The following is a 25,230-nucleotide window of genomic DNA, read 5'->3' on the forward strand; positions in this document are numbered from 1 at the left end:
CAGCTCCCAGCCACAGCAACAGCTGATCAGCGGCGGTACGGAGAGCCACGTGGAAGCAGCTCAGCCTCCGATAATCAAACAGCCGCCCCGCACCGCAGGCAGGGCGAAGGCTAAACAAGCGCCGGTACCAGCAGCACCGCAAGCAGCGGCACCGACCCCCGGGGAACTGGCGGTGCAGAGCGCGCAGGCACGCAGCCTGCAGGCACCGGAGGACACCGCCCATGCAGCACCGCCCATGAGCGTGCCGAGCACGGCACGGACGGGGCAGAGATCCCCTACACGCCAGGGGGCGGAGTTACCCCCTCAAGGGAGGGGGAAGGCTGCACACAAAACGAGGCACCGCAGCCCCTCTCCAGACAGGGCTGCGGAGTTGCTTTCTTTCAGTCCTCCGCTTATGCTGCAGACTCCAACCAGAAGGCAGGGGTCCCCCCTAGCCTACCCGGAGCCCCCGTCTCCATTTTTACAACCAGCCTCGCCCTGGCTGGGACCACCTTCACCCTTCCTGGGGTTTGAGCCGCTGGAATACTATCCAAAATCGCTCTCTCCAGTGTCCCAGATCTCTCGACGATCTCGCTCCCCCAGACGCAGAGGGTATGCACCAAGGGAGTGGTCTAGGTCACCTTCCCAAGAACAGTGCCTATACTGCCATGGTCGCCCCTATCACGCGGGGCATAGACACCACCGGCAATCTACCAGGGAAAGATCCCCACAGACGATCTCGTATCCCCGAGGGCAATTGCGAACGGGGACAGAGACTCAAGTATCTCGGGGGACTGGTTATGGAACCCCGAGATTTTCCCTCGCAAGCCTCTAGCGAGAGGGTGTACCATCACCAACAGGAACCGGAAGGGTCCAGAGAGGTGTACCCCAGTGGTTCCTCACTCTCCTCCCCGGAGGAGGCTACGGCCCCGGGGGACGTCCATCCTCCCAACGATCTCAAACAGTTTCAAGAGCTGTTTAAGAGGGTGGCCTTCACGCAAGGCATCCAGACAGCAGAGGTGCAAGAGAAACACCATAAGCTCCTCAAAAATCTGAGACCTCTGGCCTCCTCCAAAATAGCAATACCGCTTGACGAAGCAATCTTGGAGTCCGCCACTATGATATGGCAGACCCCTGCGACTATTCCGCCTGTCCACAAGAGAGCGGATAAGAAATACTTCGTTCCGGCGAAGGGCATGGAGTTCCTGTTCAGCCACCCACAACCAAATTCCTTGGTGGTGGAGTCATCGCAACAAAGATCAGACATCTCAATTCAGGACAGGGGGAACAGAGAAAGATGCCAAGAAGCTAGAGCTGTTCGGCAGAAAGGTCTACTCCTCCTCCACTCTACTGTTGCGAATGGCAAATTACGCAGCGCATTTAGTGAACCATAATTTCGACAACTACACTAGGTTAACCTCCCTCATGGACTCGCTTCCAGAGGACAAGAAACCGGTGCTCAAGGCCATTGTGCAAGAAGGCTACGCGGCCTCGAGGACAGGAGTTCAGATCGCCCTGGATGTTGCGGACACAGCAGCACGTTCCACAGCTACGGCAGTGGTGATGCGAAGGGAGTCCTGGCTCCAGACTTTGGGTATACCGAGGGATCTGCAGGCAAAGATAGTCGATCTTCCCTTCGACTCACAGAAGCTGTTTGCTGAATCAACTGACTCGGTCCTTCATTCCAGTAAAGATTCAAGAGCCACACTTAGGACCCTGGGGATTTACACCCCTCCATACAGAAAGAAAAAGTACTACCCTCAACAAAGACGGTACCAGTACCAGCAACCGCGTCCCCAGTACCACAGGGGTTACGAGCAAGGGCGACATCAACAGCACCAGCAGTACAGAACTCCCAGGCGACGTTCCCAACAGAGCCGTGCGTCCTCGGGGCAGGGCCAAAGGCCACAAGTTTGACACACAGATCCAGGGCTGCGCCATCACTACCATCGCACAAGGTCATCCGAAGCGGCTATTCCACCATCGCCTCCGACCATTCTACGACCAGTGGCAAAGGATCACCACAGACAAATGGGTGCTGGAGATCATAGCCACGGGGTACGCCATCCCCTTCTAGTCACTCCCACCGCCACGACCTCCACCCAGGCCCCACCTCCAGGAGGCCTCCCATGTAGCGAGGCTCAAGCAGGAGGTAGACCATCTCATGCTCATAGGGGCAGTGGAAAGAGTGCCGGAGCAACTGCAAGGAAAAGGGTTCTACTCGAGGTACTTCCTCACGGAGAAAAAGACAGGAGGCTGGAGGCCCATCTTAGATCTTCGAGGCCTCAACCGGTACCTGCGCAAGCAACGCTTTTGGATGATCACAGTCGCCTCCATCCTTACGGCACTGGACGATGGAGATTGGTTCGCAGCCCTCGATTTACAAGACGCGTATTTTCACATAACAATCCATCCGGCTCACCGGCGATTCCTCCGGTTCATGGTAGGCAAAGAACATTTTCAATGCAAGGTCCTACCGTTTGGCCTCTCCTCGGCCCCCGGAGTCTTCACCAGTCTTCACCATTCTTGGCAGTGGTGTCAGCCTACCTGCACAGACGGGGTATTTATATTCCCGTATCTGGATGACTGCCCACTCAAAGGGGCCTCGAAGGAGGAGGTACTACGCATGATACGCGTCACAGCAGGCACGTTCTCTTCGCTCGGCCTGGTTATCAATCTGACAAAATCAAAGATAGAACCCACACAGGACATAGAGTTCATAGGGGCACGCATAAATTCTGTTACAGCGAGAGTATATCTACCAGAGACTCGCTTTCGGGCCATCGGCTCCCTCGTGCAGGTCATCACCTTCAGCCCTACGGTGCCGGTCCTGACGTGCTTACAGCTGCTGGGCCACATGGCAGCGGCGACGTTCGTAGTACAGAACGCCAGGTTACACATGCGCAGCATGCAGCACTGGCTGGCGAGCGTATACAAACCGGCAGCACACACCGTTCACAGGGTGGTGTCGCCCACACTGGAGGTGCGCAAATCCCTGCAATGGTGGGTAAACCCCAAGAACTTGCTAACAGGGGTACCCTTCCACCACCCACAAATATCGGTTTTTCTTACTACAGATGCCTCCCTCATAGGGTGGGGAGCACACATGGGCGAAGAGGTGACTCAAGGGCTGTGGTCCTCCATGGAGCAGTCACTGCACATAAATATACTGGAGCTCAGAGCAGTGTTCAACACCTGCAGACACTTTCGAGACCATATACAAGGCAAAGTAGTCGGGATCAGTACAGACAATACCTCCACCATGTTTTATATAAACCGGCAAGGAGGAGCTCGGTCCCGTGCCTTATGTGCGGAAGCAGTCCGGTTATGGAACTGGTGCATCGCCGACAATATAATCTTGAAAGCCTCGTACTTACCAGGCACTCACAATGTGAAGACAGACCAGCTGAGCAGGCGTTTTGCACTCACGCACGAGTGGCAGATCCGTCCCGATCTGCTACGACCGATTTTCCACGCATGGGGTTTTCCCCAGATAGACCTGTTTGCCACTCAACACAACAAGAAGTGCCCACGATTCTGCTCCAGGGCAGGACTGGGATGGGGGTCCCTGGGGGACGCGTTCGCGATCTCATGGAGGGGCCCCTTGCTTTACGCTTTTCCTCCCACAGTGCTGATCCACAAAGTCTTGCAGAAAGCCAGGAGGAAAGGAGCGCGAATGATCCTGATAGTCCCAACGTGGGATCGACAGCAATGGTTCCCCCTACTCCTGCGCATGTCGGACCGTCCACCGATGCCTCTTCCGGTGGCGCCGGATCTGCTCACGCAAGCCCAGTGGTCCATAGTGCATCCGCACCCCCAAGGCCTGCGACTACAAGCGTGGTTAATCCATGGCTCAGCTCCCTAGAGAGCGCATGCACAGAGGAAGTGCAGCAAGTCCTAGAAAGTAGCAGGAGGACTTCCACCAGGAAGACCTACAAGCAGAAATGGACTCGCTTCACGGCTTGGTGTGCTACCAAACAGCTGGCCCCCCTTTCGGTGCCTATACCTGTAATATTAGAGTATTTACTGGACCTCAAGAGAGGAGGACTCTCACTATCCTCATTAAAGGTCCACCTTGCTGCCATTTCGGTGTTCAGACACGAGGAGGAAGGGCACACGGTGTTCGCCCATCCCATGGTTACCAGGTTCCTCAAAGGGTTGGTAAACCTATACCCCCTCGGAAACCGCTTCCATCTTCATGGAACTTGGACCTGGTGCTTAACGCGCTAACGGGACCACCGTTCGAGTCCTTGGCCACGGTTTCCCTCCGCCTTCTTACGATAAAGACGACCTTTCTTCTCGCAATCACGTCAGCTCGCAGGGTGAGCAAGCTTGCGGCAGTTATGGCAACGCCACCCTGCACTGTTTTTTCCAAGGAGGCGGTAACCATACGGCTGCATCCAGCCTTTGTTCCCAAGGTTTCTTCTGAGTTTCACATTAAGGAACCTATTGTTTTACCCTCGTTTTATCCAAAGCCTCATAACTCTAACAAAGAGGCGCGCCTACACCTCCTGGACGTGAGGAGGGCGCTAGTCTTCTATGTAGACAGGACCAAGTCCTTCCGGAAAACGGATAGACTCCTAGTCTCTCTCGCTCCCAAATTGAAAGGAGAAGGTCTCTCTTCGCAGAGAATCTCGAAGCACATCGTATCCTGCATAAAAATGTGCTACGAACTCAAAAAGACTCTTTTATTGGCCACTCCCAGGGCTCATTCCACTAGGGCGGTGGCGGCATCAACAGCCTTTTTCAAGGGCGTTGCGCTAAAAGACATTTGCAGAGCGGCGACCTGGTCATCCTATGACACCTTCACCAAACATTACGCCCTTCAGCAGGGTATTCCAAGAGGATACCCGTTTCTCGACAGCGGTCCTCTCGGGGACAAGCTGCACATAATCCGATTACCCACCTCCTATCTTGGGTTACTGCTGGGTAGTCACCTATTGTGGAGCAGCCACGGGGACACTCGAAGAAGAAAGACAGGTTACTCACCGCAGTAATGGTGGTTCTTCGAGATGTGTCCCCGTGGGTGCTCCACCACCCGCCCATCCTCCCCGCTTTGGATCTCTGTTTAGTGTTTTGCAGGAGCATCCGAGGCGGTTGGTCAAGGAACTGGCGGGGACCGGATCGCGCACGTGGCCAGGAGCGCGCAAGGGAGCGGTGCGCGCCGGCGCATGCGCGGTCCGGCAGAAACTGCTTGGAAGATCCGATCTGCGGCGCCGGGTGAGCCCGACACCTATTGTGGAGCACCCACGGGGACACATCTCGAACAACCACCGTTACTACGGTGAGTAACCTGTCTTGCCTTTATAGTGCCTTGTTGTGGTAACTCCCACATGGGCCTCTCACAGACAACCTTCCATCATGCATTCCACACTTAGTATCTGTGTAACTGCCTTCTGGCGCCTGCCAGTCTTGGATTTGCTGCAGAACTGACCCAACGCACCCCCAAGTCCTGATTCTTGTTCCAGAAGAAAGAAAACAGCCTTCTCCTGGACAGTGTGTTAAATCTATTACATTACTGTATAGTTACTCAGGTATTTTATGTTCAATGCATTGGATCAGATTGGCAGTTTTCAAACTGAGTTGAGATTCCACGGTGTATTGTTACCCTGCTTGACTTTAGTCACTCCAAACCCTGCAGGCTTCAGCCCTCCCTGGGTGGGGCTCACATTAGATTCCCTACCTGGGGCTAACACCCTTGAGCTTCAACTTTGGCCCCCCTGCCTAGAGCAGTGGAGCTGGGTTTTTGCTCCACCCCCACCTGAGGCAGTGGGGATTGGGTGGGTACACGCTATGGTCCCCACTTCTCGGGTCAAAATGTAATTTTTGTTGTCAAAAGGGGGTTGTGGTGCAATATAATTTGAGAATCCCTAGATTAGAGTAAAACACTTAACCAGTTTCTTAACAGCAAAGAGTTTTTAAGGGAGTATAGGAATGAGGCCTGAATATCAAACATGTTTACAAGAAGACTTGAGAACCTAATTAAGACTCTGGTACCAAATTAAGAAACTGTCTCAGTTGCCAAGCAGACTTTTTCATCCCATATCCAGAAAGATTAGTTGACCTAACTCTTCAGGTCAGGACCTGTCCCCCGCAGAGTTTAGTGTCTGTTTCCTTTTTCTGCAGAGGAGGTGATGGGCATGGAAAGAAAGGAGTTATTTGGGCTGTTTGTCCCTCCTTTATAGTTTCAGTCCTCTTCTTGAAAAACACTTGCAGCTGATAACCAGAAGACAGTCTATGTGGAAGGATATTTCCTTCTGTTTTTTAAAACCTGTTTGAACATCCTTTGTTTTCCTTTACAGCTTCATGCCTGATTACTACTTAAAAGCAAAAGAAGAAAAGCACACATTCTGTAGGGATATGGGGTTTGGAACATGTGTTAATAACATCATATAGTGGAATCTTATAACTTAACTGCGTTAACACACAGAATTGCTGATTAGTTTTGTCTTGATAAGAACATAAGAATGGCCATACTGGGTCAGACCAAAGGTCTATCTAGCCCAGTATCCTGTCTGCCGACAGTGGCAAATACTAGGTGTCCCAGAAGGAGTGGCTCAAACAGGCAATGATCTCTCTGCTGCCATCCATCTCCAGGCTGTGAAAAACAGAGCCAAGGGACACCATTCCTTACCCATCCTGGCTAATAGCCATTAATGAACCTAACCTCCATGAATTTATTTAGCTCTTTTTTTAAACCCTGTAGTAGTCCTAGCTTTCACAGCCTCCTCTGGCAAGGAGTTCCACATTTTGATACTGTGCTGTGTAAAGAAGAATTTCCTTCTATTTGTTGTAAACCTGCTGCCCATGAATTTCATTTGGTGTCCCCTAGTTCTTGTATTATAGGAACACGTAAATAACTTTTCTTTGTTCACTTTCTCCACATCACTCAACATTTTATATACCTCTATCATATCCCCCCAAGTCTCCCCTTTTCTAAGCTGAAAAGTCCTAACCTTTAATATCTCTTCATATGGGACCCATTCCAAACCCCTAGTCATTTTAGTTGCCCTTTTCTGAACCTTTTCTAATGCCAAAATATCTTTTTTGAGATGAGGTGACTGCATCTGTATGCAGTATTCAAGATGTGGGTGTACCATGGTTTTATATAAGGGCAATAAGAGATTCTCCATCTTATTCTCTATCCTTTTTTATGATTCCTAACATCCTGTTTGCTGACTGCTGCTGCACACTACATGGATGTTTCAGAGAACGATCCACCATGACTACAAGATCTTTCTTGATTAGTTGTAGCTAAATTTAGCCCTCATCATATTGTATGTATAGTTTTTTTTCCTTTACATTTATTCACATAAAATTTCATTTGCCATTTTGTTGCCCAATCACTCAGTTTTGTGAGATGTTTTTGAAGTTCTTCACAGTCTGCAGTCTGGTCTTAACTATCTGGAGCAGTTTAGTATCATCTGCAGACTTTTACACCTTACATTTTACCCCTTTCTCGAGAACATTTATGAATAAGTTGATTAGATAGATCATAGGACTGACCCTTGGGGAACACCACTAGTTAACCCTCTCCATTCTGAAAATATACCATTTGTTCCTTCCCTATGTTTTCTGTCTTTTAACCAATTCTCAATCCATGAAAGAATCTTCGCTCTTGTCCCATGACAACTTAATTTATGTAAGAGCCTTTGGTGAGGGACTTTGTCAAAAGCTTTCTGGAATTCTAACTATACTATATCTTACTGGATCCCCCTTGTCCACATGTTTGCTGACCCCTTCAAAGAACTCTAATAGATTAGTAAGACGTGATTTCCCTTTACAGAAACCATGTTGACTTTTGCCCAACACATTATGTTCTTCAACGTGTTTGACAATTTTATTTATTATTTTAGTTTAATCTAGTTTGTCCAATACTGACATTAGACTTATTGGTCTGTAATTGCCAGGATCACCTCAAGAACTCTTTTTAAATATTGGCGTTACATTAGCTGTCTTCCAGTCATTGGGTACAGAAGCTGATTTAAAGGATAGGTTGCAAACCACAGGTAATGGTTCTGCAGTTTCACATCTGAGTTCTTTCAGAACTCTTGGGTGAATGCCATCTGGTCCCAGTGACTTGTTACTGTTTGTCAATTAGTTCCAAAACCTCCTGTAATGATACCTCAATCTTGGACAGTTCCTCAGATTCGTCAGCTTCAAAGGATGGCTAAGATTTGAGAATCTCCCTAAGATCCTCAGCTATGAAGACTGAAGCAAAGAATTCATTTAGTTTCTCCGCAACCACTTTATCATCTTTGAGTGCTCCTTTTTTATCTCAGTCGTCTAGGGGGCCCACTGGTTGTTTAGCGGGCTTCCTGCTTCTGATGTACTTGAGTGTTGTGTTTTACTGCTTTTTAGAGTTTTTTTTTTTGTTAGCTGTTCTTCAAACTCCTTTTGGCTTTTCTTATTACATTTTTACACTTAATTTGGCATTTTATGCTCCTTTATGTTTTTGGCTTCCACTTTTTAGAAGATGCCTTTTTATTTCTCACTGCTTTTTTTACATGGTTGCTAAGCCATGGTGGCTCCTTTTTTGGTCTCTTACTGTTTTGTTTTGTGTTTTGTTTTTTTTAATTTGGGGTATGCATTTAAGTTTGGCCTCTATTATGGTGTCTTTGAAAAGTTTCCATGCAGCTTACAGGGATTTTACTTTAGTCACTGTACCTTTTAATTTCTGGTTAACTAACCACCTCATTTTTGCATAGTTCCCCTTTTCTGGAATTAAATGCCACAGAGTTCTTCTCACCTCTGGAATGTTAAATGTTTTTGTTGTATTCTGGTCACTATTTCCAAGTGGTCCTGTTAGTTTGCTGTTGGACCAGATCTTGCACACCATTCAGAACTAAATCAAGAATTGCCTCTCCCCTTGTGGTTCCTGTACCAGCTGTTCCAAGAAGCAGTCATTTAAGGTATCAAAAAATTTATCTCCTCATCTCATCCTGGGATGACAAGTACCCAGTCTATATATCTGGATAATTGAAATCCTCTACTGTTACTGAGTTTTTCATTTTGATTGCCTCTCTAATCTCCCTTAGCATTTCATACTCACTATCACTCTTCTGATCAGCTGGTTGATAATATATCCCTCCTGCTATATTCTTATTTGAGGATGGAATTTCTAACCATAGAGATTCTATGGAACATTTTTACTTCATTTAGTTCTACATTTTCTGTCACCATAGTACTACTCCTCCACCTGCACAACCTGTTCTGTCCTTCCGAGATATTTTGTAACCCACTATGGTTGTGTCCCATTGATTGTCCTCATTCTACCAGCTTTCTGTGATGCCAGTTATATCAGTATCTGTCTCTAATGCAAGGCACTCTAGTTCACCCATCTTATGTTTTAGATTTCTACCATTTGTGAATAAGCACTTATCACTATTTATTCATCTACCCTTTCCTGATTCATTAGATTCTTTTTCAGTCCATTGTTTCTTTTCTGAGCCAGCCTATACTTTATCTTCATCCTCTCCTCCTGACTAAAATCTAAAAAGTCTCTATCAATAGACTCTGCTCTAAGAGAAGTCTGTCTGATCTACATGCTCCTCTGCACCAATCAGCTTTCCCCATCTCTTAGTTTTAAAAACTGCTCTATGACCTTTTTAAAGGTAAGTGCCAGCTGTCTGGTTCCACTTTGGTATAGGTGGAGTCCATCCTTCCTGTATAGGTTCCCCTTTCCCAATAGTTTTCCCAGTTGATAATAAAGCTACCTCCCCCTGCCCACACACACACACCAGCATCTCATCCATGCATTGAGACTCTGAATTTCTGCCTGCCTGCATGGCCCTGTGCGTGGAACTGGAAGCATTTCTGAGAATGCAACCATAGAGGTCTTGTATTTCAGTCTCTCTTTCTTAGCAACCTAAATTTGGCCTCCAGGATATGTCTCCTACCCTTCCTGATGTCACTGGTACCTACATGTATCATGACCACAGGCTCTTTCCCAGCATCACATATAAGTCCATCTCGATGCCACAAGAGATCCACAGCCTTCACACCAGGCAGGCAGGTCACCATTCGGTTTTCCCAGGCATTGCAAACCCAGCTATCTATATTTCTAATGATTGACTCTCCCATTATTAACACCGTCTTTTCCTATTGACTGGGGTTCCTTCCCCCTGAGAGGCCTTCTCAGTGCGAGAGGATACTACAGTATCATCTGGAAGGAGGGTCCCAACTATGGGATGGTTTCCGTCTGCTTCCATTGACTGCTCTCTTTCCTTGAGCCTTTCATCCTCCTTAGCAGGGCAGGGGCTGTCTGGCTGGAGGTGGGACAGTCCTAGAGTGTCCCAGGAAGCCTCATCAACATACCTCTCTGCCTCCCTTATCTCCTCCAGTTCAGCCATCCTGGTCTACAAAGCCTGCACTCAGTCTCTGAGGGCCAGGAGTTCCTTGCACTGAATGCACACGTAGACCACCTGATCATGGAGTAGAAAATCATATGTTACATTGGATGCAATACACAGGATAGCCCCTACTCTGCTGCTGGGTTTTTGCTTGCATTTTCTATCGATAATTAGATTATATGGGGGTTATTATTTAACTGTGGTAGTTTGGGATATAGTTTTTAGTGTAAAAGTTTTAAAGAATGTCCTAATTAACTAGCTCCCTCTCAAAACTCCCTCCTGTTTGCAATCTCCCTGGTTGCAAGGTCCTGTGGTCGCTTTCTAGCAGGCCTGATAGGTAGCCCCACCCCCGGCTACAACGCAAGCAATGAGCAGAGAGTTCTAGATTTCAAATCCTAACTGCCACCCTCAGCACACAGTCTTTCAAATACACAAACACAAGCCCAGTACTCAGCAGCAAGTAATCCCCAAATGGAAACACACACACTCGAGACAGACAGACACTTAGCCCAAAGTCCTGTGAATTGCTCATCCTTCACTCAGAGAGGGCCCCGCTCAAAACTCCCTCCTGTTTTGCAATCACCCTGTTTGCATAATAAAGTGAATTTTCAAATGATACCTTGCATGATATAGATTGTACGAAGATCATTGTGGTGCAGGTTGAACATCTCTAGTTCGGCACGCTGTCTAGCAACTTCTGTGATCCAGCATGATTTTAGTTAGCCAGATGATCACTGGTGTGGCCAAGTTTCCTGTGGTCTCATAAAGTTTGCTTACAGCCACTCGTCCTGGCTGTCAGTGTTCTGTGCTGTTACTTAGCTGTAATTAACTCCTAAACATTGTCTTTTAAGAACCCAGTAAGCGGTGAACATGTTGGTAATGTGCTAGACAATATTGAACTCCTGTTGGTCGGCAAAGTTTCTGGTTTGGCACTGATCAGGTCCTGAGGATGCTGGACTTGTGAGGTTCAGCTAGTAGCGTGTAGGGTATGAACAAGGATGTATTCCAATACTCCCATCCACTCCTTTTTGTTACAGCCCAGAGCCCTATAAACATCAGCCACATGTGCCTTGATTCAGTTCACTGCTGCTGCTTTTTTTGTGCCTTTTCCTAATTTGCTCTCTTTAGATATATCTTTATCTCAGAAGTGAGGTCCTTATGTCTCCTCTCTCCCTGCAAATTCAGCTGTACAAAATTGCAGCCAGAAAACAAGCTGGCTGTCCCTCAAGTTCCTTTGCCTAGAGAAGAATACAGCCTTCCTTGCCAGGTCCCAAGCAGTGAACTGCTGTGGTTTGTTTTTTTTAATTTTGGTGCTGGGGGTCAGGATGGGTTGAGCAATGTCATAGAATGCTATAATAGCTCCTTTCTTGTGCTTTTAGGCTAAGTTTTTTCTTAATATCCTTTGACTCAGTCTAGTAAGCTTAAGGAACTGCAGCAAGACTTTTTTTTTTTTTTTTTTTTTTTTTTTTTGGAGGGGTGAGAGATGCACAATTCCATTTCTCTGACGTTCCCTTTCAGGGAAAAATCTTTGATTCCAAGCCATCTCAATTTTTCATAAAGAAAATTTCTTTCTACAGAATAGTTCCACTCTGTCATAGAATGTGATCAGCAGTTTCTTTGGTTTTGCACGCATTTTTCATCTGAAGAAGTGGGTTCTACCTACAAAAGCTCATGACTTAAAATATTTCTTAGGCCTCTGAGGTGCCATAGGCTGCTTGTTGTTTGTGACATACTGCACAGTTTCTTTGCCTTTGTTAACTTTCTAGAACTTGCTGCTGAATTTTTTTTTCTGTCACGATGTTCGAGTATACTATCTTCAATTTTTGAGCATACATTGTAGAACCTTTTATGCTTTTGGTTCCTTAGTTCATAGTTCTTGTCATATTTTTACAAGTTCCTTTTTGATCACACTTTGAAATTCTTGTCTACTTAAGGATGTCTTAGTAGCTGCCTCCTTAATTTTTAGAGCTTGTCTTGATACTGTGTTAGCAATCTTATTTCCAGGCATTCTGATGTGTGCCAGAGTCCATGCTTTTGCTACCCAGCCACCTGACTGCCTGGTTTCGGTAGTTAGGAACACCCTACCACAACCAGATAGTTATCTTTTTCTCTTACCTTTGTCCAGAATTTAAGATGAGTAAAGAGTGTACTCCCCCAGAATGGGAACAGTGGCACAGCACAATTAGATTCAATCCAGAATGACTAAAACAAATGTATATATTTTTATTTTGAAGTCTATTAAAGAAGATATTGGTAAGAAGCTTTAGAAGATAACACATGGTGTTTACAGTCCTGTTCTTAGACCCGAGTGCAACCCTTCAAAATTTGAATTATGAAAGAGAAATATTATGTGACATTAGGAAGTTTAGCCTATGATAGTATCTGATAGAATCTGAAAAGATCATGAGATTCTGTCTCCTGCTTCCCATGGGAAGTACATTCATAGTTTTTTTTTTTTTTTTTTTTTAAAGACTAGAAGAGATTATAAAATCTTCTCATCATTATAATCAAACTACTCCAGCTTCCCTGAGTGGCAGTGGCTGACACAGCATTGTCCACATCAGAAGTCATCCTGTCAATATGGCTCCCACCACTCAGAGAGGTGAAGTAGTAAGGCAGGCAGAAGATTTCACCTCCTTCTTGGCAGAGCATTTACACTAGGGCTGTGTCTACATGAGCCCCCTCCTTTTGGAAGGGGCACGTTAATGAGGTAGTTTGAAAGATGCTAATGAAGTGCTCCCATGAATATGCAGTGCCTCATTAGCGTAATGGCAGCCATGGTGATTTGAAAGTGCTGCTTTCAAATCGCGTGCTGCCCATGTAGCTGGGGGCCTTTCAATACAACCCCCCAGTCTTTGAAAGCCCCTTCCTCCCAAAACAAATGGGAGGTGTTTTGAAAGGCCCCCAGCTAATGCGCCTCATTAGCATTTTTCAAACTCCGTCATTAACATGCCCCTTCCGAAAGGAGGGGGCTCATGTAGACACAGCCTAGCAGTGCACCTACATCAGTACGTCTGCATCACTGCAGCAATTGTTGTGTGGGCTACCCTTAGTTGCTGTAAGTTTCCTATCTGGACAGTGAGGGACAGTAGTGCTTTCCCTCCTCATAGGGGTGTTGAGATAGATATATTAAAAATTTTGAGGCAACTTGGATGCTCTGGTAAAGGAGAATTATATAAGTACTGGAGAGAGAGAGAGATGATGGCAAAATAAATAAAACTATGAAGAGTGTAGGCTTTGGGTTTTTAGGAGAAAACACTGAAGTTAAATGATCACTTTTGAAAAGTATTTGCATTGTGCATTTCATTCTCGTTTTTTAAATTACTCGCAGAAAATTAAAAATCTAACTTTCTTTGCTTTTCTTTTTTTAAAGGTTATCAATTGGCAAACAACTCTTCACATCCCACCTCAAGCTAAATTGACTCCAGAAGCCTCTGACCTTATTATCAAACTCTGTCGAGGCCCAGAAGACCGTTTAGGCAAGAATGGTACAGATGAAATAAAAGCTCATCCATTTTTTAAAGCTATTGACTTTTCAAGTGATCTACGACAGCAAACTGCTTCATACATTCCTAAAATTACACATCCTACAGACACATCCAATTTTGACCCAGTTGATCCAGATAAATTGTGGAGTGATGATAAGGAAGGGAATGTAAATGACACACTTAATGGGTGGTACAAAAATGGTAAACACCCTGAACATGCTTTTTATGAGTTCACATTTCGAAGGTTTTTTGATGATAATGGCTACCCTTACAACTACCCAAAACCAATTGAATATGAATACAATAATCCACAAAACTTGAAGCAGCAATCAGATGAGGAGGAGGAGCAAGAGGGCAAAGGCATTCAAAATCGTGATCTAGTTTACGTTTAGCAGAGAAGTTGAAGATAGCTGAACCATATGTTTTGAAGTTGTGATTTTTTTCAAAAATCCCTTGCAATAGGCAAAATAGCGTAAGATTGCTTGGGTAAATATATGCACACTTTATTAAAAAAAAATTACCATTATCACAGAGCTCTGTATCTTTGCTTTCTGTGCATTTTGTTTCCCCAAAATGCAGGGAAATCCTTTAAAATGTTAACTTATTCCAGCATTTATTAATCATTAATTTAGAAAATAATTGATGTTAGGGAAAATAAATTATGAACTGAGTTCTGTGATCAGTTCCTTGTACTTTAAGTACTCAATATAGGAAATAGTGGTTTCTTAAAAGGAGATGCCTGTTATCTATTTGTACATAGACTAATTTAAAATAAAAATCTTTGTTCTAGAATTTTTGAATGACAGTTTTGCCTTGCTTTGACCAAATATAAATCCTTACCATACACCTACAAAACTGATACCTCTCTGAAACAAAGCTTGATTATTAGTAAAATTAAGCCTGTCTGATAATTCCCAGTCAGTACAGTAACTGCACAGTTCACAGCTTTGAAACTAGGAAGCATCAGTCTCTACAATGTGACTATAAATGGTTTGAAAAAGCAGGGGGGTTATTTATATTTAACTTAAAATTATTGAAATATTGAAAGTATGACTAGATTTAGAGCACTGTGATACCTAAAACCAGTAATAGTATTTACTTAGTAGCAATTTAGCTCTCTCCCTGTTAGCCCATCTTAAAGATGTGGAAGGAATGAAGCCTTCAGGAAAAAATAGCCTGAAATCTGCTGTAACCTTTTTTTTTTTTTTTTTTTTTTTTTTTTAACTGAAGCCTAACTTTACAGTCTCTAAAATTCTGCTCCAGTCAGAAAATGTGTAGTTTGAAAAATTGTTCTGAAAATGGTTCTGTTTCTTGCTTTGGCCTGTCAACTTTTTGAAGGATTGAATGTGCACAACATGGTTTTTATAAGGCTTTTGTGATGCAAAGACTAGCTTAATATGTTAAACCCCAACTGTGTGTGTGTACCTGAGAACAAACTTGTTAAGCTGCGCTGTTCCCTCTCATTACATTTCTGGTGTACTGTCATACACAGCTTAATTCAAAACAGATTTACTTCTGTGTTGTTTTATATGCATCTGCTATCACTGTATCATTCTGAATATTGCTTCTGTAGCATTCAAGCAGAAGCTAAGCAGAAGTTCTAGTATCGCAGCCTTGAGGTGCAAAATTAAGGAACTTTTTGTGAAGCTCGGAGGGGAACACTCCACTAAACAATTGTCTTGCTGACAAGACCAGCAATTGTTGCAGGTTGTGGGAAGGAAGAGTAAAGCTTCTCCATTCCATAGCTTGCAGAGTAGGTGGTATGGTTTGTGTGTGGTGTTTAAAATAGAGACAGAGAGAAATGTGAGTTGTCATTTCTTTTAAATTTGCTTGTAAATAAGCACAGTTTTCCCCATTCATGGACTAAAGTCTCATCTGTTTAATATCAAACACTTTTGAGATCAATGCCTCTTGTTAACTCTAGTCATCCAGGTTGTTATACTAGAATCCTTGCTCCCTAAGCATCATGAAACCACACTCAAGAGCCACTATCACAGCAGTGTGAGAAGTGCAGTACCACTATGGTGCTATCATGATAAATGTCTTTTAAAATAATTTTAAGAGGAGAATCCTGTTTTTATGGATGTTTGCTTATTATTCTGTTATGAAGCACCTACGGTGAAAATATATTTATATAAAAATATGCATTCCTTTTAATAAAAAAGCTATTTTTCTATAGTCTGAATAGGACACGCATCAGTAAAACACCATTCTAGTCCTGTTTGCCTGTCTTTAAGAAAGCTGTTCTGTGTCAACATTTCTAAGATTCTTAATGCTTAGCATCAATATTACAAAATGGATGCAATGTATACATACTTCAGCTTTTTTTGTTTGTAAAAGTAGGCTTTACTTCAAGGTAAATAATCTTTTAAAGGGCTGTCTTCATTCATAATGTTGGTAAGTGTCCCAGTAAAACTGGCACTTTTAATCTTGTTTACTTGTCATTCAGTAAAGGGTAATGTGTTACTGGTTAAAACCAATTTAATCAAGTGGGCATGTACTAAATAAAACTTCCTAAGAAGGCAATGTTGTCAACTTTTAATTACAAATACAATTTTAACTATCTGATCATATTTCTCCTTTCCGAGTTCATCAGGATCTAGACTTGTGGTTGGTATTAGCCAAAAAGTGATGGGTTTAGCTGAAGGTAGATGACTTTTCCCAGGCATTTCCATTCTACAGACAGTTAAATCCAAAGGGACTTTCTATTAAAGCAAGTGATTTGAGTGTTTCAGACTAATATACATGATACTGAACTGTGAGATACTGCTCTGCCATTTTGAATATATAAATAAAAATGAGGCATTACCAGTTTAGCTACCATTAAATTTTGATGCTCCTAATTTCTGAAGTTTTTAGTCTAGATGCTGCAGTACATAATCTATGCGTATTTCTCTGCTGGATCTCCTTTGCATTAGAGTGCTAAGTTCTGCTCTGGGAGAAAAGAAAATACCCTGATGAGCAATTACATTGCTTCAACTCCCCAGTGCATTGCCCTGCACCCATGTGTGAAACTTCCATTGACTACAGAAGTAGTTTCAAACATGGATCCAGGACATGTTGTGCCCCTTACCATATACTGTTTACAATACTGATGTTTCAGTCCTTCATAAGATTTTGCTCTAGAATCTTCTGGGACATAGAAATTGAGATGGATCTTTCATTGGACTAGTTTTTATTGACAACAGAGGAGAGATGCTTATAAGCAGTGGCTGTGAGATTTGTATAAATCACAGTTTTAGTACAGACTTAAAAATATTTTCAATTGTAGAAAATTAAAACAAGTCACTGTCTTTTATTGTCTCATGTATACATATAAATTGTATTTATAAAATGTTGTGTAATCCTGTAACTATTGTAAATACTGTTCTGATGTATTGTTTAATGATACTCTATCCTAGGGCAGGCCCTCTTGCTGTATCTTTTCTATCTTTGTATTTCTAATAGAATCAATAGAATGTATGACTAGAAAGTCATTGTGAGACTGACTTAAAATCTTCTACTGTTGCTAATTGGAAAGCTGAGAAATGGTATGATTTTATTTGAACTTAATTTTTTTTAGTTATTAGCTAATGCAGTGGATAGGATTCTTAGATGCTGCTGCTGTTACTCCACATACCATACGGCTCAGATCTAAATGTTGTTAGTATTTAAAATCGGATATTTAATCTCTTTACTTTCATACCACCAAAGCAAAGAGAGAACAAATTTAAGTCAACATAATATAGATTGAACCTCCCTAGTCAGCAACCTTGGAACCCAATCAGTTCCAAACGAGATAATTTCCCAGGCTACAGGAGGTCAATAGTATCTAGCAACCTTACCAACACCTCAGCTGCTCACTGGGCTCCTAGAAGACACTTGGGGTAAATTACTGCTAAATAACAGCACAGAACACTGAGAGCCAGTACTGGTGGCTGTAAAACAAAACAAAACAGAACAAAAAACTTCATGGGACCAAGGAAAACTTGGCCACACCTGTGGTAAGTGGTCAGCAGACCAACTAAAATCATGCGGCATTACAGATGTTGCTGGATGAGACAGTGCCAGACTAGAGAGAGTCAATCTGTAGTAAAAATGCTATGAGTGCCTTAACATGCTTTTTGAGCAAAGGTACTACTTAAGTTTACTATTGTATTGTGTGTATATATGTCCTTTGTATGATAGATGTTCTACTGACAAAACACTACAGTTTTATAAAATGACATGAAATTAAAAGAATGAATTGCAGCCTTCATAGTCAGTATAAATCATCTTTGCATATTTACCAACAGCTATTGCATTCACAATCAGTAACATTGCCTATAACTGTTTTATGAATGTTTCATCTTTCTCAGAATCAATTTCTCTAATGTAATATCTGCTGGGATAAAGAATAAAGCACAGTAAATCACTTTTTCCTTGTAAATGGTAAATTCTGGTTCTACTAATCAAATACAAGTTGAAATTTCAAATTGTTCAAAAGTTGTTGGTCTCATTCTGTTTTTAAAATCTTTGCATATGGCATAACTCAGCTGGTGAATCAATACCTTGTCATGCAGTTAACTGCATGAAGTTGTCATATTAGTTATAATTGGACCACATTTCTGACCTCACTTCTAGAAGTTCTATAAATCAAGTCATATGATTTATATGATTTAAATTATTGTAATTTATCATTCTTTCCTCCCCTGCGTGGGATCTACTTATTCAGTGGACAATGGGTAAGAGTCAGCAGTCTTTCCAACGCAGCGTGCCAAAATGTGACTTTTTGACCTCTATGTACAGTCTGAGTGCTGGTGGTGATAATTTTTAAAGTCACTAATCATCCTACTTACAACAGGTTTATTAATAAAGATGTAGAGCTTTATTCTTTAGGTGGTGGTTGGTAGCATTAAGTGGTCTTTTGTTAATCCACAGGCAGCATGGTTTGAGCACGTCAGTCTGCATTGGGAGAAGGGGCGGGGCTGAGCTCCTGCCTCACGTGCTGGTAAAGTTGGCTGGTGTGCCAGTTGTTGCTGTCCCTTGATCTATAGACTGAGTACATCATGGTTAAATGACTTCATAAATTACTGCTTTTCTTGGTGATTCAGAGCTAGTGCAAGCCCTTAGGTTATGAAATTCATTCCTGGCAAAAGAGTGCTATCCAAAAATAGAACATGACTCTTTCTTTGATAGTGTTCAAATTAAAGTGTGAAACCAAAAATGAAAATGGTTGCATCAATCTGTGCTTTACTAAAGTGATAGGGCACTTCCCAGCACTACAGCCAGGTTTCTTGGGCCCCCTGTGGCTTGAAATAAAATATAGTGATAATTTTGATGTTCATGAGTGGCTAGTGAACTGATGGGAAGTGATCCTTCATTGACAAATTAAATAGAGTTCAACATCAGAGTTTTAGAAATATATTCATAGACTACTGATTGTATTACTGGGAGGATAGAACCAAACAGCTCTTAGTTTTGAATATTCAACACTCTTTAACATTTGTAACAAAACAATATCTGTGTTTAAGAGGAAAAAATAGACCTGTTTGATTTAATTTAGAAGTCAGTGTGTCAACCCTGGCTGAGTTTCTCTTAGTCACGGGTCACCAGTTTGTCCTGGACCCGACGTTTGGATTCCCACATACAAGCTCCCTGGAATAAAGGGGTCATCCTCAACTAAAAGGATCTTGCTAAGCTAGGTTCTCAAATGCAAGAACCGTGTGAAAGCAAAGCTATATCTACAGTTGCACTTGCTCTACAATAGTTTTGTCGTTCAGAGGTGATTAACACCTTCCTCTGAATGACAAGGTTTATTCCCACTGGAAGTGTATGTGTGAACGCTGCATCATGTTTATATGACAGGAGTGGAAACAAATATCTTAGACGGTGGTCTGGACTATCTCTGTAGAGGTTTCTGGACAGGTTTTATGTTCCTGCCCCATGGTAAAAGGAAGAGCTAAATTGGCTTCATTAGGAGCCTTTTCATATTTTAAATGTTCAATCAGAGCTGAAATCAGCTTGGGGAGGGACGATGTTTTTGTCCAGTGTATTAACAGTTAAAAAGCACAGAGATCACAGAGAGCTAAAATCACTCAAGATGGTGCAAAAGACAGCAGCAGAAATTTAGCACTTTAAAGACTAACAAAATGATTTATTTGGTGATGAGCTTTTGTGGGACAGACCCTTCAGTGTTTTTGAACAGTCTGGAAAGAGCTGAACATCAGAGGCTGATGTACAGAGGTTACAGCAGAGAGGCAAAGGGCCACAGACAGTGACAGTTGCTGAACAAATAGCTGGTTGAGGCAAGGAGCTGAGGAATGGCAGTAGTGGGGTGGCTAGCTAAAGGCAGAGCAAGCCGAATGGCTGAAGCAGGAGGCAAACATGTGGATGTGCCTCTGAACTCTGAGGCCTCTCTGACCAAGGACAGCTATGTCAGAGGGGTAAGGTGAGAGGCCCAAAAAAGGAACTTTTATTGTAAAACAAGAATATTAGGTGGAAGGCACTGCCCCGGTACTCTGGGGTGGGTGTTCTGTTCACAGTTCTGTGAATGAGTCCTGCCTGTGGCGTTTTACCTAACTGATGTTGAGTGATTTCCCTCTTTTCATCGAGTTTGTTTATTTTCTACACCCAGATTTTTGTGCTTGCAAGTGGGGAAGTATTGCCTGCTGTTGGAGTGTAATTTTCCCTGTTTCTGTATGGGAACTTGAGCCAGGTCTGTGTTGTGCTGACGGAAACCAATATTTGATCCCTGACTGTGGTTGCTTCTGGCTTTGTGGCTGCAGAGAGAATTTCATTGCCATTTAGTCTGATTGGATAAATAGAATGCTGCCAGGTTAAAAGTGACATCTTCAAAAAGATAAATCCTTTTACTTCTATTACTCATTATTACAGAGTAATGCTTATGATTTTCAAAACAACTTTATATTACTTATCTTATTCAATGGGAAATTAAAGATTTATTTTTTCTTTAATTTGTAACAATTTTCACTTCTAGATTCATGTGTACTACTCCATTGGTGCAAGGGTGAGTTGGAGAACACTGCAAATATTTTTTTTTTAAAATCCACTCTGTTTTATCCATCTTTCTTAACCCCTAGAAACATTAAAAATAAATCTAAAGCCCAGGCCCTATGTAAGTTCTGCTGAAATAGGAAAATTGAAAAGAGATTCAGCTGCCCTGCTGGGCCTACTCTGCCACTAATGGTAGAATGAGTGAAGAACACATCTGCAAAAATGTGAGGGGTATAAAAATGTAACTTGTTTTGAGGGTAACAAACATTAGCTGATATTTTAAAGTGACAAAATGATGGTAGGCTTAGAGCCACTACCCACATAAATAGTTCAGGTGCTAAATCCTTCGTTTTGAGGTTTGGTGTGTTGTGTGGGTGACAAAGGGGTGTAGGGTTGTTTTTTTTTACCATGAATAAAAGGCTCAGCAATACTAACAAATACTTCACTATTTAATAAAAATAAGTGAAAGTTGCAAACAGGACTAAAGCAGACACCTACATGACATTCCAACCTTTTACAAGCACTGCATTGGTGGTTCAGTGGTAGAATTCTCGCCTGCCACGCGGGAGGCCCGGGTTCGATTCCCGGCCAATGCAGCAAAACGTTATTTTTGCTTCTTAATCCCAAGAAGCACCAGAATACAAAACTCGTGTTGTTTTCTCCACTCTCCTTCCCTACCCCGACCCCCGCAGAGCCGGAACTGAGGGAGGGGGACGTGCTGCTCCGCAGAGCTCCCGACCCGCACTTAGGTCATCAGGGTCGTGTGCGCAGCTTCCGGGAAGTGACGTGAGCAGATTGGCTGTCACACCGGCCACAAAGGGAGGAGCTAACGCTGTGGGGGGCGGGGCTGAGCCCGGCCGGAGGGGCGCGAGTGCTGGGCGCCGCCGTTACGAAGCGCGCTGGAGACAAGTGAGTGCTAGTGAGTTTCTCATTCCCCTTACCGGGCCGGGCCGGGTGGGGCTCTCGCCTCTTTAGAGCTGCCACTCCTTCCCGCGCGCCGGCCCTCGGGGGAGGGGGGTCCTCCTCACTCCCGTCCCCAGCTGCCGTTGGATCCCGAGAGGCTCGCGCCGTTTCTCTTTCCCCGCGCGCTGAGGGGCGCGGAAGCTGCTGGGCAGCGCAGGGGGCGGGGCTGCTTCTGGCGGGAGCTGGCCCAGAGCTGGGTCGGGTGTGCGGGGGGGGGCTGCGCGCGCGCGCGTGCGCGTGCAGCGTCGGGATCGAGCGTGTTCTCTTCGTCCTCCCACAGGCGCCTTCGCTGCACCGGCTCCCGCTCTTGGGTGGGGCCGGGGCGGGGTCGGGGCCGCGGCCGCGGCCGCCAGGCACATCTAGGGAAAGCCTCTGGGGGGTGAATTGGAAAGCTTTTGAAGGCCAAAACATGGAAGTAAGTCTGACTGGCCGCTCTGCTAAGCATTTGTGAGCGTGTCTAGGCGAGACCGTGTTCCTGCTTCCCACCCCCGCACACGCGTGCACACACCCACAGACAGTTCTCCACCCCGATTTGCATCTTAATTTAAGGCGTTCTGGTGGAAAAAGGGTTCATTTATCTTTTGAAACGAGGCTTCTAACTAATAAAAAGGACCCGAGCGCAGGAAAGGCTCCTTTTATACGTCCCGAGTTGCTATTAAAATAGCTGGTAACTTAACACTCCCCCCTCCCCCTTCCCAAGTTCACCAAGATACTTGCGCTTGGTTAAACAAGGAATTGTAAACAATATTCTCAGTTGAAGAGCCTGTAATGCTTAGTTCTATTACAGCTGTGGTATTTAATAGAAAATATAAGGTATTAAGACAAAACTGATCACAATTTCAGTAACATCCTGCCATCCATTGTTATTCTTGACATTATTACAACTTTTTTAAAAACTGCAATCAAATTGCATTTTCTGTGTGTTATTACAGTCATTACTGTTTGTACCAGTCAGGCTTCTGATAACTTGTAACTTGCCATGTGTAGCTCTTATCACATGTGCCTTTAATGCTTTGATGAAATTAGTAACAGATTTAAAGTTTAGTGGGAGCTTAAGCCAGAGCCAGTTTGGGCCCCTTCCTACTCCTCCTGTTTTGGAGTTCTCCCCTCAGTTCCCCTATGTTGCTCCTGAAGGGGAAATGGGGTTGTAGTGTGGGCACCTGGAAGCAGGGCTGGGGTGCATGGGGTTTCCCTGGCAGGAGCAGCAGAGGAAACATGGGAGGAAGCCCTTGACCCTGCTCTTTCCCAGGAGTGGGGAAAGCCCTCATGTCCCAACACTGCTCTGTGCACCTGGAGACCAGGTGGATGGAGCAGGTTTGGCTACAGCACAGAGTCCATTTTTCCAGGGCCCACTAGTTGCTTGAGGCCTCTGGGCATGTGCCCTGTTGGTGTTGTGGCTAATCTGCCACTGGATAAAGTACTTTTTAAAAAGAATAAATGTGTAGATACCTAGTAGTCCATCTTGGCCACTAAAAGACGTGACTAGTCTCGGGGTAGCTGTGTTGGTTGGTTTGTTCACAAAACAAAGCAAGCCAGACCTGTAGCACCTTAAAGACTGACAATTTTTTTCTTAGGAAATGAGCTTTCATGGGAAAGGCCCACTTGAGATCCTGGAGCAGAAGTTTTCTGCTCCAGAATCTGAAGCAGTTGAGTCTTTCCCACAAAAGCTCATTCCCTAATAAATTGTTAGCCTTTAAGGTGCGACAGAACTGCTTGCTTTGTTTTAGTAAATGTGAAGTTAAGTGCATGTCTTTGTTTTCAGGACTCCATGTGTTCTGCATGGTTTCATATTTCCAGTTGATATTTTTCTGCTAGTTATGTGTGGTTTTCTGAAAGGCACCAATGATTTGTTTCCTAACAGACTGAAGTATTGTGCATTTTTTTTTTTAAAAAGTAGTATATTCTGGAACCACCCTTCTTATACTAACTGAAAGGGTCTGTGTTTCAAGATTGGTTGCCTAAATGCATGTCAGATGCTCTGATTAGGTAGTAAGCAGCATTTTGTATTGACTCAATTGAAACGCTCAAACTTGGAAGGAGAAAATAAAAAGGGCTTTTAACAGACAAAGACCAAGTCTGTGGACAGGGAAGCTGTTGAATCTGTTTAGTAGTTGATACACTAATCAGCCCCCTCCCTCACTTTATGTAATAAGTTTAAAAAGCCCACTCTTAAGCAACCAAGGCAGTATTGAACAGGGGCAGCAGGTTGGCAGAAACTTTGATGGTGGCCGGAGCCTGCACTCCTCTTTCTCCCCCCCCCCCCCGCCCCCAAAGACACAGAGGGAGTGTAGGTGTGGGAAGGTAAGGTCTGTGGAAAGGAGTTTAAGTGTGGGAGGAATCAGGGTGGAGGTCTGGCGTGCCATCTGAGGGTGGGGAGGGAGTAGATGGAGGAGTACAACACTTGCCTGTGTGGCAAACCTATCTATCAGTGGCTCCTGGAAAGAGAGGTGTCTCTGGGTGTTGCCCCTTCTGATGTTCCCTGGACTAATGCTCCTGGGCAATTTAAAATGCCCTGGTTGGACCCACTGCTACCACCAGCAGTATAGCAGGGCTAGAGCAGCTTATGGCTGCTTGGTCCCTGCAGCTGCTAGCAGGTACATCTCTGTGGTGGGGTCAGGGGAGAATGGGGTCTCTGTGCTGCTCCAGCTGTTGGTGGGGGGCTCCCTCAGAGGTGTGGCTTGCAGGGCGTGGCTTGCAGGGCTGGAAGGAACATCCCAGGCAGGGGGACAGGCAGGTGGTGAGTTTTAATGAAGCACAGGCCAGAAATATTCCTCTTGCCAAGGCCCCCTGAGGCCCATGTAAGTTGCTACCTATGCTAGCAAACAGTTGTGTCTAACTGGAATTTTACAAAGGAGTCTGGGGGGAAAAGGGGGAGGAGAGGCTAGACAACTTTCTTTAAACTTAAAAGCCCAAAACACCCTTGGTGAAAGCAAGACATCAACAAAGGAATGAAGTGCTGGAGTAAAAACAGAACACAGGCAGAGTCCCTGCTCTCTGGGTTTATCTAGTTTTTGCACCCACTGCACAATTTATGATTACCTAGCCTATGGGCAAATGGAATTCCTTGCACTGAATTCAGAGACTGTATATGGGCTTTGGAGGCCAGAGTGGCTGACCTGGCGGGATTAAGGGAGCTATAGATGAGACATTTCAGGACACAGTAGACTGGACCCACCCATGATTTGGCAATGTCTGTGCTGTTTAGGAGGATGAAAGCCTCAGAGAAGGAGAATGTCCAATTGGAGCAGAGGGACCCTGCTTCCAGATGATGGTGTGGCATCCTCTCACACTGAGGATACCTCTGGGGGAGTGAATTCCAGATATTAGAAAGAGACAGGTGGTCAGGATGAGGGATTTGATCATTAGAAACCTAGCTATCAGAATTTCCATTGACTATGAGAACCTCATCTTGACTTTTGTGCCTGGTGGATCTCTCTCTAGACTTCTAAATAGACTTATGTGGACTGTGAAGG

General features: G+C 44.3%; 2 protein-coding genes and 1 non-coding gene across 5 annotated transcripts in view; all 3 read left to right on the plus strand.

Annotated features, from left to right (window-relative positions):
* LATS1 (large tumor suppressor kinase 1) overlaps nucleotides 1-18,212 on the plus strand; it is a 53,586-nt gene extending 35,374 nt beyond the window's left edge. Inside the window, exon 8 of the mRNA XM_074990401.1 lies at nucleotides 13,705-18,212. Coding sequence (XP_074846502.1) covers nucleotides 13,705-14,211 — 507 coding nt within the window. The 3' untranslated portion in view covers nucleotides 14,212-18,212. The remainder of the gene's footprint in view (nucleotides 1-13,704) is intronic.
* A 3,107-nt stretch (nucleotides 18,213-21,319) lies between these two features.
* On the plus strand, nucleotides 21,320-21,390 carry TRNAG-GCC (transfer RNA glycine (anticodon GCC)). The gene has a single exon. It is a non-coding gene; the product is annotated as a tRNA-Gly (tRNA).
* Nucleotides 21,391-21,642: 252 nt separating this feature from the next.
* KATNA1 (katanin catalytic subunit A1) overlaps nucleotides 21,643-25,230 on the plus strand; it is a 38,999-nt gene continuing 35,411 nt past the window's right edge. The window contains exon 1 of one of the 3 annotated variants that reach the window (XM_074990404.1): nucleotides 21,643-21,703. Coding sequence is in view for 1 of the 3 variants with exons in the window: in XM_074990403.1 (XP_074846504.1) it covers nucleotides 22,167-22,172 (6 nt within the window). In the remaining 2 variants the exon portion in view is untranslated. Of the gene's footprint in view, nucleotides 21,714-22,083; nucleotides 22,173-25,230 lie in introns of those variants that run through there. The other 2 variants (XM_074990405.1, XM_074990403.1) reach the window with 2 other exon arrangements.

This window comes from Carettochelys insculpta, chromosome 3 (assembly GCF_033958435.1).
Source record: "Carettochelys insculpta isolate YL-2023 chromosome 3, ASM3395843v1, whole genome shotgun sequence".
NCBI lineage: Eukaryota > Metazoa > Chordata > Testudines > Carettochelyidae > Carettochelys > Carettochelys insculpta.